Below are 14,241 nucleotides of genomic sequence, written 5' to 3'. Positions count from 1 at the left end.
TAGTAAGTGTAAAACAATGGCGGACGTTAGTTTGTTTCTGTCCAAGCTCCATGGCAGCTTGATATGCTGCCATGAAGCAACGGACTCATTTTTCGGTGGACATTACTTGTACATTAATACCCTGCTGGAGAACATTTGTTCTCCAGTTAAGGTGCTGATGTACACTTTATCCATTCTCTAAAATAAAAATAATCACCTATCAAATGGGACATAACCCATACAAATTGCTTTATATTCACTCATATAAATAACATGATCTATAAAGCTATCGGGGCTAATCATTGCTGATCTGATTAATTCTAATATCAGGGCTTGACCCATAACAATTTGGATTCATCAAGGAGAAATCATGCCTGATAAATCTTCTTACAGAGAGTCACACAAGCTGTTCTTAGTAGTCATGCTGTTCACGCAGCTAATCTCAATTTGGCCAAAGCATTTGATACCAAACTTCATGCTGGAATTGAAACAAAATTATCTGCCTTAAACATAGATCCTTCTGCGGTAAAATGGATAGCCAGTTGGCTAAAAGACAAAATCCATATAATTTGTATGGTGGGTGCCTCTGAGGGTCTGTACAGATCTATACTAGATCTTGGCCTGTTCAGCATTAACTTTTCTGATTCTTTGATAAACAGGACCTCTGATTATCCAAATCTGCAGACAGCCACAAACTGTGTGCAATTGTTAAAACCAACTCACATTGCATGTGTACACCATTCTGGGGGGGTGGCATGATTCCACTTAGGGCCAGAATTTTATTTGCATTTGTCAAGTGCTGAGCAAGTTACATTATGTCTCTCTGCATGTCATTTTGGGATAAACACACCAGGTCATGCACCTACATATGCCACCTCTAGGTTGTAGTCATATTTACTTTGTTTTTGGGACTGTATGGCCCTCGTGATTTCACACATCCTGACACCAAAATGGCAGTTGTCACCTGCCTTTGTCCAGACTAGTGAGTGTCAGTGCGCCTGATGATGATTTCATTATTTAGTAGGACATTTCTACTTAATGTAATCTTGTGCATGTATGGGTGAGTTTATGTATTGTTTACCAACCATCTGTGTAAATGAGAGGGTGGTATCCAAGTTATATTGATAACTGCATACCTCACAAATCATCTCAATGTCATGTTTACCTGGTAGTAGTTGATTGTCAGTGAGCCTTAGGGGAGTTCCTGCACTATCTCAGAATGCCAAATGCAATGAGGCTGGCAATGGAAGAGGTAGATATAAACATGTCTTCAATTTTTGCCAGGTTGGTCAAATTGTCAAGGGCAGGAATGATTATAGAACTACTTTAGTCAGGGGGCGGAGAAGATATATTAGATTGAGTAACCATGCTTTGAAGGAGACACAATAGGTCAGGCAAAGATGGTCTAACACTGATACAACACAACTTGAACTTACAGGGAAAATTCTGTAACAGTCACTAATCTAAAAGTAGTTCAACATTATATCTGTACAAGGCTGTATTTTAGTACCACACATATATTCAGTGTAAAACAATAGTATGATGGCTAAGGAGGTACTACAGAATGAACATAGTAAGAACTGAGAACAGTACGCAATTATAGTTTGGTCCAGTACACAATTAAAGAAGGTGGAAGAGAGTAATGTACAAATCCCAAATAATAGCAAGCTTATTAGGTCTGAACAGGTAATACAAATTACATAAGGTATACTACAACACTGGCTCAGATGCCATATGTCATGCACTTCAAGACTCAATTTCCAGCAAAAGAACGAAGAGAGGTTGGCTCAAATGCCATAAAACATATGTTTAATAGAGTTGATTGCTGCAGATCTAAACAGAGACAATTCCGGCTTTGATGACAGACTGAAAAAGAGTTTTAGGTTAAAGCACTGAACACTAATGATTGCAAGGTTCCATTTACCAAATTAAATGTCAACACCATTTTGGCAGTTTTCAGTATTTGCCAAGATTATTAAGCATCCTCTTTTCATAGCACTTTTTAAAATACAACTACAAAAATCCTTGAGATTCAGAGTACTCCTGTCTGCCAGTGCTAATTGCCCAAAGTGGGTTGGTCAATTGGGGGGATTCCAGTTCAGAGGTCTGATAAAGCTGCACTGAGAAACACCTCATTAGCATCTCATAACCATGTCTCTTAATTGAATGCTGCACTGTCTGACTACGCTAGTGTTCTCCCTAGTAGTCTATAAGTGCTTAACAAGCATTTGTTAAGCATCCCTAAGCAGTGTTAAGATCGATTCTTGTGCTAGGGAGAAACGGGAGAGAGTATCATCAAGCAAAGAACAGCACCAGCAGGCAAAATAACTTTTAAATGCTGTGAGAATGTCGCACTGCCATACTTATAAATAAAAAGTGTGGTAGAACAAAACAGCTGTTATAAAGCTGTTCAGTCTGCAGACAGGCACTTTCTTTCTGCCTGCTGCCTTTTTGATAATGCTAAGTGTTTATTTGGCTTGCAAAAACTTTGAAAGCCAATAAAACACCTTCTGCTCCTGTACTGTTTTCTTTTTTGTTTTTGTTTTTTATTTTTCTATAACTGGAAATACTTGGAGCAGATAAAGCTCTAAGCATAACAAAGAATTATGATCGATTTTCATCAGTCATAAGCTTTTATTATGTGTTTTTGACATGGATGCCAACATTAACCTCACAAGTTTCACTCTTGAGGTGCATTTCTTGGTATCCATGTCTCAAGCACATAATATAGATTATGGCCAAGTCTACAATCATTACAAGTTTGTAAGTGTTCAAAACATAGACGGCAAGAAATTCATCTTGAGAGTGAAAATTGAGAGGTGAATCCTGGAATACATGTCAAGAACCCATAAATAAGCATTATGATAGGAGACCAAATTAAAATTCTTCATAGTGTATGGAGTATTATCTGCCCCATGTACTACTAGTTATAGGAAAAAGGGTAAGTGTTGAAGAGCAAATTGTTTTACTGGTTTTGAAAGCAGGTAAAGGACTTTTTGCTGCCACTGTCAAACAGACAGCAATATACCTGTGAGTTTCTTTGCTTAATGAAAAAATCTGAAACAGTAAATAAAATAACATATATTGCACCAGTATATTTATTTTCTGAAGAATAAGAAGTGTGAAGCTCTAATGTCTGACATTACTGACTGTGTGTACTGAAGCGAAAAGTATTTTACTGGCTTTGAAAGCTGTTAAGGACTTTGCTATGTCACTGCCAAACAGACAGAGACATAGCTGCCAGTTTCCTTTCTTAAGAAAAAAGAAAAACTGTTAACAGAACAGCAGAGCTTGCATTAATACTCATTTTCTGAAGAATTAGAAGTATAAACGTCTAATGTTTGACATTGTTGACTGTCTGTAAAAGGAATTCTGACAGTCAGTGAGTAGTGATTATCTAGCACGGGACTAGTGCTTAAGAAAAGCTGTTAAACACCTTTCTGACATCAGAAAGGTGCTTAGCAAGCTTGTCTTTTCATCACTTTTGGAGTCTAATCAAGGCATGGCTCCATGCACTGCAAGTTATTTATGATCAGAGGCATAATCATAATACTCTGTGCTATATTGTAACTTTCTTTCCCCATTTTACGTAATGTACCAAAAAAAATCCAGTGACATGAATGGTGCAATAGGAGTCCCTAAAGAGAACATTTTGAGATTGGTAACAAGTGGTGTGAAACAACGAGTCAAACGCATCATGAGATTGACCTGTTGTCTTGTAAGGCTCTAAGGCATATTTTGAATATATAAAGTGAAGTAAAAGTTTTCCAAAACAAGAGTACTGTGAGAGTGTTTGGCTTCCCTGTGACCTAGAATTTGATTAAGCAGGTAATCAGAGACTGACTGAAGAAATTCAGAGATTTCTGGAAGCATTTTTGCTTCTTCAAATCGAGCATTTGCTTTGTAAGTCATCTCTCACTCCACTTTGTTGGTATTGGCATTGTAAGGAAAATTATTTTTCTATACAACCATAAAGGAATTTTCCATATAAAGTATCATTACAGTGATGAACTATATATATATATATATATATATACATATATATATATATATATATATATATATATATAAAATATATATATCTATATAGATCTACTACAGATGATTGAACTTTTAAAAGTTCGACTTTCATATGGCTGAGACCATATGATCAAACTTTTAAAAGTTCGAACACCTGATAAAAAAAGGGGGGGGGGACAAAAAAATTACTCTGAATGTTTTTAGCAGGGGGCAAGCCCCTCCCTGCACCCCCCACACCCCCTGCTATTTAAATATACCAACTCCGAGATCGCACTACAGTGAGGAAAATGGAAATCTTCCCATTCCGCGCTGTATGGAGTTCTCCTTTCAGAACATTTGAACATTTAAAAGTTTGAGCATATGGTCTCAACCATATGAAAGTTGAACTTTTAAAAGTTCAATCATCTGTGTGACACACACACAGACACACACACACACACACACACACACACACACACACACACACACACACACACACACACATAAATATATATATATTTTTTTTTGTGTGTTTGTGTGTGTGTGTAATGCATACAGTATACAATGCCACTTTCAGATCACAGTGATTGTCAGTGTTCTTTGAAGAACATTACTCAGTAACCAACAATGTACTATTGTTGTCAATAGTTATAGAATATTTTTATAATATTTTCTTCATATATATTATGCTGATCTAGTTTCAGGAAAAGCCCCACACTGCATTTCTACAGTATGTTTTAGCATGATCAATTTCATTTCTAAGATCTCTGCAGCTGGAGAATTCCAGAATATTTGACTAGGCCTTGCCAAAGCCCTGCATTAATTGTCATTCACCGTTCTGGTGTGGTAACATGCTGTACTGCTAAAGTCCTTTTCAGTTTATATAGAGGAGCCTTCTCCTTGAAGGTTTGAACATGTAGTAAATTAGACGTGAACATTCAGATGTTTCAGCATTATGGAGTGTATTATTAAGGCCTCAAAGTTAGTTTTGTGGTACTATAATCTTGGTAATTCTAGTGGAGTACTACACTACATCATTGCTGATGCAACATACAGCACAATCTTTCATTCTAACATTTACTATATACACCTCATACAACTCAGTAATTATAATTTAGTAGTTCTCTAATAAGACAAAAAATATGGGCAATAATAGAGAGCAATGAACAATGTATAAGTGCAAATCCAGAATAGAATTCCTAGTAAGGTGGTTACATAAAGTCCAGTGTGCTCTGTTATCACCTGAAAATGTTACTATTACTAAATATGGTAAAAGTAAAACACTTTCCATTGTCACTGAGCAGATCTCTCAGCTGTCCGTGACATTATTTAAAACAATTCTTAACACCGACTGCATAACATGCCCTTCACATGTGCAGAATGAGGAGCCTGGACTTTTTAAAACTCAGAATGAAGGACATTCTCATAATAAAGTACGCCTGAGAGGTATAAGTCGCAGTAATGGGTTTTCTGCTCATTATTTTTAGCTTTGTCTGTTTCTTGAGCAGAGAAGTTAAGAATTGAGGACAAGATGGTATGCAGGAGCCCCTAGATGTTATGCAATTGCCATAGCATTCTGAGAGCTGCACAAAAACACTGGTGAGGCCCAGTGTTCTCCATTATCGGCAAAATATGTTGATAGAGGTATCACAAATTGAACACACCTATTCATTCATAAATTCTGCAATATACATTTTATGAAGTACATCTTCATATTTATCTTTTTGTTTTTATATTATTATTTTATTATAAAATATGTTTGGTTATTAAACACCTTGGCTTTGAAATAGAAATGTATTTACTAAATAAATCAGAAACATCTTGAATAACACTTATGAATATATCCAATTATAAGTGCATGAATTATTCATCCAATGATCAATTTGTTTTTAAAGGTTACACCTGGTGTTCCATTCTGTTTTTAAATTTTTATTATTAAATAATTCACCATGGTTATATATCATAGCCGACTGCGTACATAGTTTTTGTCATTTGAAAAAATAATAAATGGCAGATGTCGCATCTATGCTTATAAGGCTGACTATATGAAAAGGCATTGTCCTAGTGACGCAAAATAGTATTGAAAATCTCTGTTGATCTTTGAAGTAATACAAAAAAAATGAGTATCAGAAACATAAACTGTAAACAATGGACTGCCTGTGGATGTCTTATATTGTCTTAAAATGGCATATTAAACATGAAAGGTGCAAAATAATCACATTAGTTATATAGCTACAGTGTATTACGGCAACTGGAAATCAGACTCCAGAAAAAGGCCTTTAAGCCATTTAACTATCTAAATGAAAACCACAAATGACACATCCATGTTACATGATTATAAAATGCTTTTTGTATTATTTAGCCTAAAACTCTGCACTTAATTAATGATGAAATGACAAAAGCAGTGTACATCAGGATGGCCGATGGTCATTTGGTTGAGCTCTGACTCATTTAGACTACTATATAAAGTCCAGAGCATTGACAATGTGATATAATGGAGTTGTGACCTGTGATTCACCAAGGTTACCACCAGCAGTCAGTTATTTTTACCACTGTCAGTAACCATTTCTGAGTCAGAAACAACCTTAGCCCAGTGCTGAAGTAAAGCACTACAGTGGATTGTCTCTGTGGTCTCCCACAAATGCTAATGAGGCATTCTGGGGATATGACCTGTCCTAAACATCCATGTGCTTTCACCTTCCAAATTCATATAGTTAGACATTTACTCACCCAAGCAATTCTAAGAATCTCTATGATGCATAAGACAGCTCGCCTGGCCAAGTTAATTAACTCAGTCAAGAGCTCACTTTTACAAATTACTTTCAATGGGTGAGATTACATTTACATCAGAGATAAGTGCCAGAGTTTATCGGACGGGTACTGGTGGGTGTGTACATGTGTGTTTCGGGGTGTGGCTGCATGTGTGAGTGCATGGTGGAGGACGGACACCTCAGGTGAGTGTATGTGTATGGCTAAGTATGATCAGGTGGAAGATGTGTGTGTGTGTGTGTGTGTGTGTGTGTGTGTGTGTGTGTGTGTGTGTGTGTGTGTGTGTGTGTGTGTGCAGGGGGCTGTCATACCTCTAAATTCCCATAGACTAATGAGCAAATAGTGAAAAATGTTAGAACAGTTAAAAAGATTTAAACCTTGTACCCTCAACACACACAACTTGTTAGGAGAGCTTTAATCTTCTGCATTACCACTAGATACAAGGGATACTTTTTAAATATTGCCTTAGCACACTTAAACAATGATAGTGGTGCAGTGGTTATTATTGCTGCCTCACAGCAAGAGGTTCTCTGGTTCAGTTCTCGGCTGGGGTGCCTTCTGTGTGGAGTCTGCGCGTCCTCCCTGCATTCGTGTGGGTTTCCTCTGGGTGTTCCAAAAGTGGGCTCTGTCCCAGTCAGACTTTTCCCGGTAAACAAATAATAAATAAATAAATCTAGAGCTTTAGCCATCCAAGCTAACTGAAGAGGGCTTGGAACCTTTCCAAATTCGTAGAAACTTTAAAAAAATATGAAACTCATAAGTCCTGTCATTATTGAGTGATAGGAGTAATTGGGCTTGAGTTGCAATGAGCAGAGCAGGTCTAAAATCATGTCAGGAGGGCACCATACCTTAACATGGCCAAGTTAAAGACAAAGCCAGCAGGAACACTAGACACCAAGGATAATTTTTTAATATTATTCAGAGTCCCTTAAAAAGTTAATGGGGCAACAAGTTTAGCATCACAATGTAGTATCAGAACAATAAGAAAAGCGAAACTCTAATGTCTGGCATTATTGGCTAACTGTAATCATCCATGATTTATGAGAGGCAGGGAAAAGATAATAGGGTCATTCTGTAAATTAGAATGTAAGTAAGAGGTATTGAGTATGTAGGGTGTGTGTGTGCGTGTGAGTGTGTGTGCGTGTGTGCGTGTGTGTGCGTGTGTGTGCGTGTGTGTGTGTGTCTGTGTGTGTGTGTGTGTGTGTGTGTGTGTGTGTGTGTGTGTGTGTGTGTGTGTGTGTGTGTGTGTGTGTGCTGTGTATCTGAATGTGTGCGTATGTGTTTAAAAATTACTGAAGGGGATACATGTGTGATCCAGTGGCTGCCAGTAGTGATTAACAAAGGAAAGTGCTAAATTGCAGTAGCAGCAATTATCAGAAATTCAGAGACATGCAAATTAGCTGATAATGAGGGCTTTCCTCATTGAGGCTAATGTGTCTCTGAATTGCATTTCCTGTGCTCATTGAAATGCTCCCTTTGGCCACAGCTCTTAATCCTATGGTGGAAGTCTTTCTGAATCCCAGGGGTGGGCTTGGTCGGACACATTTCCAAGTTTTGCTAAGTTGAGTTCTGATTTGTTTTTTCATTGCATTGTGATTCAGGATTCATAATGTGGCAAACATTTTATTAATTGACCAAAGAACCCAGATTCAGTGGGCAAATAATGAGATCTAATTTACTGCCAAGTTTGTACCTCTAATTATAAAAATTAGTGCAACTAAAATGTTTGTAATAGCTCATGTAGATGAACACATAGATTTCGTTTTTTAATTTACTGATGATAATGTTTTATTTTCATTATTCACATTTTTCTCCCGCTTGCAATGTTTTTCCTGAGTGTTTGTATGTGTGTGTATGTTTGTCATTTTACTGAAAAATAAAGTGAGCTTATTGACAGCTGACAGTAAGTCAGTAGCAGTGGTAGATGAATCATTAATAGTTAATTCATGGTTTGGATAAATAAGTGGTCTAGGAAATGGGAGCTGATGATTATTTCAAATAAAATGCAAGCTCATGCATTTTGAAAGAACGAAACCAAGCCTGGAAAATCTAACCTAGAACATTATTCTATAAATCAGGAAGGACTTATGAGTACCTTCATCCTATAAAAATTGAACATTCTTGGCAGTATGAGAGGTATTTTGCAAGTCTAGCAAAATATTTGAGGCAGCGCAACGAACAATGAGTATACAGACAGGTAGTTAGAGACAATAAAATGTGCAGATTCCGTAGAGAGGCAGGTGGAGACATTAAGCAGTACTGATTTCAAGAACAGGTAGGTAGAGACAGTAAGGAGCAGTGATTCCAGAGAAGTTATGTGGAGTCAGTAAGAGGCATTGATTCAGAAACAGGTATGTGGCAAAAGTGAAGGGTACAGTAATAAGAGGCACTGACTCCAAATGCAGGTAGGTGGAGACAGCAAAGGGTACTTATGGATATAAGAAGTAGAAAGGTGGTAACAGTACTGCCTCTTTACATTTGTGACCATGTTTACAATATTTGCTACAGTGATGAACAGCCCATGAATGATTCATGGATTGAAAGGATTAGCTGCATGACTGTCCCAGACCTTCATAATCTGGAGGAGGGAATGATGACTGGGAATGCACTAACTGCTTATAATAGTCTAGAAGACAAATTAGATGAGGTATCAATAACAGAGCATGGCAAAGGGACTAAAAAGGATAATGAATTAATAAATTCAGTTAGTTAACATAAAAAATGATAATGCTTTATAGAGAAGACAAATGGAAACTGCAATATCTGCCATATGGAGTAATGCATTATGGTACATATGAAAATTTTAAAATGGGTTAGGAGACTGAGAGACTGAAATGGTTGGAAAAGAGGGGGCGATGTTTGCAGCAAACCTAGTTGCAAATACTGATGTACTCGATAAAAATGCACACCTCATTTCTGTATTACCTAAACATGCTGGTTTGAATGCATATCATACATGGCAAAGGATTTAATGTAATATTAAAGGCTCTACTTAATATCTACAGACTTTAATAATTTGATCTTTTGTTTATTTTGATTTTGAAATGAGTTACCTAACTGTCACTGATAACATCTCCATAAGTAATGGCATGGGTTAGAGGAAACTACATATAGGAAGAAATAATTAAACATTTAGAGCTCAACAAATTATTCATATTTATCATGACAGGTGACTGTATATATATATATATATATATATATATATATATATATATATATATATATATATATATATATATATATATATTTCAATTTCTTATGTATTTCACAGGTAACACATCTTTTTGACAATGGAGCAACTGTCTTTTTTGCTGTATTCATGGCAATATGGGGTAAGTCCTTCTTTATCATAAATGGCATTTAGAACATGATAAAGCAATGTATTTTTATGATCACAGGAATTTTTTTTCTGTATTCCACATTTCCTATTATCTATTTATCAATCAATCGTGCTAACTGAAAAACTAAGTTTGACTACATATATGCCTACTCACTGAACTACCAAAGGGAGAGGTTTATTTGACAATCCTTGCTTAGTTGCTTTTCTAGAAATAGTTGTACATCTCAAACACAGGAAGTAAATCATACTGTGTTCCCTTTGGTAAGGAATGACCTCAGAATATGAAAGTTCCATAACGTCCAGACTATTTTAGCAAGTGTTGTAAACTTCCCTTAAAGATACATGACCTCAGAGGATGTTATATCAAGTAAGAAGATGCATGGGTATGGGGGAGGCGGGTCTCCTCACTGAGCAAGGCACCAAAAAACTAATAATCTGATTTTTTTAATTAAGAATTTTTCCCTGAAATGGTCTTTCACCTGAGTCAGACTGCATTTACTGTATGATAACCAATGTTCTCAACACCTATCATTGTTGATAGAATTGCATTTGAAATCATCATATTTATCATCATCCATCATCTGCCACTTTTTTCCCAATTTCCACATGGGGTTGGGGTGTGGTGTCAACTGTTGCCAGCTCTCTTGATTCAGCATATCTCTCCTTCCTTCTTCAACAGCCATCCCTGACTGTTACAGATCTTCTCACACAATCCATCCACCACTTTGCTGGGTGTCCTCATTTCCTCTTGCCTTCTTCCTGTTTCTTCCTAATCTTCTTCACCAAATCATCTTCTGCTTTCCTGTGCATGTACGCAAGCCACTGTCATCTGTTCTCTTTGACCTTCTCTGCATTTGAAGCTGCAGTGGCATCATTTCATTGTCTGAATCCTACCACTCATCTCAGGCACTTAATCTCCATCACATCTAGCTTCCCCAACTACTCTGCATTCAGTGTCCTGGTATCTATACCATAGGGAAGTATTGGTCATGCCACTGTTTTGTTTACCTTACTTTCCTGCTTCTTCAGAATTCTTCTCTCTCACACACCACCCCTGATACTCTGTGCCATTTGGCTGCAGCCCCTCTGATACTAATTTTCATTTTCTGATTTAGATTTCCTTTCTTCTTAATCAGCCATTCCAGATACCGGAAGTTGTTAACCTGATCCTCTATTTCCCTTCTATATCAATGTTCAGCTTCTTCTGATTTCTCTTATTTGCTATCATGATAAACGTCTTTTCTGTATGCAGTTTTGTCCCATGTGCCTTCAGTTTTGCATTCAATTTCCTTATCTGCTGAATTTCCTGCTCAGAGTCTATTTGTATTGCCAGATCATCTGCATACAACAGATTTGTTGATCTTTCCCCTCTGACCTATTTACAAATGTAGTCCATCGCCAATATGATCAGCAGTGGGCTCTGAGGTGAACCCTGATGTACACCCACTCCCACTGGGAACCCCTCTGTGATTACAAATACTGTCGTACATGTGTTATTGGGTCCTTGCATATAGACTGCACTAATTCTACCAGTGTTTCTAGAACTTTGAACCATTGCAGGATACCCAACCAGCTTTCTTGGGACCTTGTAATATGATTTCTCCAAGTGTAGGAACATCCAAGTGGACTCTTTCCTCATCCCTAGCATCTTCTCTAGTATTTGCATTTGAGATACAAAACCAAAACCACAAATGTAAGAGATTATGCCTCCACAGGACAAAAATACATAAACAATAGTGTTTTGACTTTGAAGTGGGAAGTGTTGGTGCACCTAATATTAAAAATTGTAACTAGAAAAGATGTAAGTGAGTTAAATGATATGGCTGGAATACTGGTTACTGAATAATATTTATGTTGATTCATCAACAAAACTTTGGGTGAGTGCCCTTTGTGGGAATCACTCCCACTGACAACCACTTTCAGCAAAAATTAAGTGTGTGTGTGTGTGTGTGTGTGTGTGTGTGTGTGTGTGTGTGTGTGTGTGTGTGTGTGTGTGTGTGTGTGTGTGCGCGTGTGTGCGTGTGTGTGCGTGTGTGTGCGTGTGTGTGCGTGTGTGTGTGTGTGTATATGTGTGTGTGTGTGTATATGCACGCTCATGCATGTAGGTACATCCCTCCAACTTCCAAATGCTAATTTCAGTTTTGCAGAACAGGAGAAAAGTGCAACTTCAGTAATCGTGGAAAGTGGTTTTCCAGGTCTCATTCACATAAATGAGTACTCACACTGAATGCCTTCAACAAATCAGCTGTCTTCCATTGAATAAGACACCATAATCCAGTTCTGACAAGAGTGGTTTGCAATATAATAAACCAACATAAATAGATAAAAAAATATTATTGTTCCTAATCAAAGTATTTGAAGAAAGGAATGGTGAAGATTGTTCAAATGCCCTTCATTTGAAAAACAGAAAAGGAACCTGATGATATCTTAAAATTTATGAACTATGTCATTGAATATATTACCTCTGTATACAGGTACAGGGATATAGTAGACAATATATACAAGGTCCAGCTAGGACAAGTGACATACCCACTTACATGTAAATGTTCTGCACTCCTACTATAATGCTGCATAAATTTCATTCATTGATTTTGCAGTCTAGTAACAAGTAGAAAACCTCCCTATAAAGCTATATCAGAAAATTTAGAAAATGTATTGTCTGTGCCATGAGCTAGGAAAATGTCATAGAGCTTTGTCATGATTTTAGTTGTGAAGTACACACTGATCTATAAATTAGTACAACTAGGTATTGATGTACTGTTGATAAGATGGATAGCTGCATGGCTTACAAATAGGACATGGCAAGTATAACACACCAACTGGACAGGTGAAATCCTTGGTTACAGTCAATGTGTCCCACAGGGCTCTGTCCTAGGCCCTTACTTGTTTAGATTGTATCTTTCAGACCTTACATTTTCATCTGAGGTGAAATTGGGTAAACTGATTACAAGTGTTACAGATAAGGCATGTCTGCAAAATAATTTGACTAAGTTGACCATTTGGGCACAGGAGAATAATATGTTGATAATATATCAAAAAACTAAGCATATGAGATTTGGGAGACATAAACTTAAAGGTGAATATTTAATACAGCACACAGTGATTGAAACTGTAGACTCATTAAGGACCTGGGCATATTGGTAGATTCAGCTATGAGTTTTTCTCATCATATCAACCAATTGGCTAATGATAGTTATAGAACTATATGTTGTATAAAAAGATTTATAAAGTCTAGGAAATCAAACATAATGAAGCCATTGTTTGTTAGGTACATTAGACCCACACTTGAGTATGGAATAACAATATGAAAACCCTATAGGAAAACAAGCATGAATAAACTGGAAAGAGTACAGCGGAAATATACCAAGGGCATCCATGGATGTGAAAATCTAAGTTATTATGAAAGACTAAAATATCTGAACTTGTACAGTGTCCCTTACAGATATTTAAGAGGAGATCTTATTCAGGTATATAAGGCATTTAGGGACAACTACCTCTGGGAATGTTTGGGGTTATCAAAAAGTACTAGAGAATCATCAGATAACCTATGTAGAAGCATCTATAAAAATGAGTAGTGTACTAATTGGTTCTCTGACAGAGTAGCTGATACTTGGAACAGACTACCAAATTACATTAAAGCAAGTATTAGTTTAGATGTTTTTAAGAACAGCCTAGACGCTTATTATTGGAACAAGTGTTTTGGTATATTGGCAAGCTAGAAGGGCATTAATGCCCATGTTTGAAATATTTGTATTTATGTATGTATGTATGTATGTATGTATGTATGTATGTATAGTTGTCATAGACTATGATGTACTGCAGCTTAGCTAACAGCTGCATTCTTCAGGGCAGGACAACAGTATCTGTTGTGCAAGTTAGCTGTGCAGAATGGTAACAGTCAATACAACACACCCCTGCAGCTCAGATCCAACTGATCAAACAATTGCGAGTGGGTAATCTTCAAGTGGATTAAATTTACATCTACTTGTCTTAGTGTCCTACTACTCCACAAATATGCATGTAAACAAATTTATCAGTAAAATGCAATCCTGTCTTTTGAGTTTCTTTTGCTGTCACTGGACTATAACATGGGCAGTATATACTTCTGGATCTCTCTGATAAACTGGTATGATTCTCAGATGAGAAAATACACT

At 36.9% G+C, this 14,241-nt stretch overlaps 1 protein-coding gene across 7 annotated transcripts in view; it reads left to right on the top strand.

The window, feature by feature from the left end:
- Positions 1 to 14,241, top strand: part of ANO4 (anoctamin 4) — a 1,520,875-nt gene that overhangs the window by 1,061,210 nt on the left and 445,424 nt on the right. For all 7 annotated transcript variants that reach the window (XM_044087781.1, XM_044087780.1, XM_044087779.1 and 4 more), the window contains one exon: positions 10,019 to 10,079. In XM_044087781.1, coding sequence (XP_043943716.1) covers positions 10,019 to 10,079 — 61 coding nt within the window. The remainder of the gene's footprint in view (positions 1 to 10,018; positions 10,080 to 14,241) is intronic.

The sequence above is a fragment of the Protopterus annectens genome, chromosome 11.part0 (assembly GCF_019279795.1).
Source record: "Protopterus annectens isolate FY-2018-M chromosome 11.part0, PAN1.0, whole genome shotgun sequence".
Taxonomy (NCBI): Eukaryota; Metazoa; Chordata; order Ceratodontiformes; family Protopteridae; genus Protopterus; species Protopterus annectens.
The sequence above is the reverse complement of the archived record's forward strand: the minus strand, read 5'-3'. Positions and strand labels throughout refer to the sequence as shown.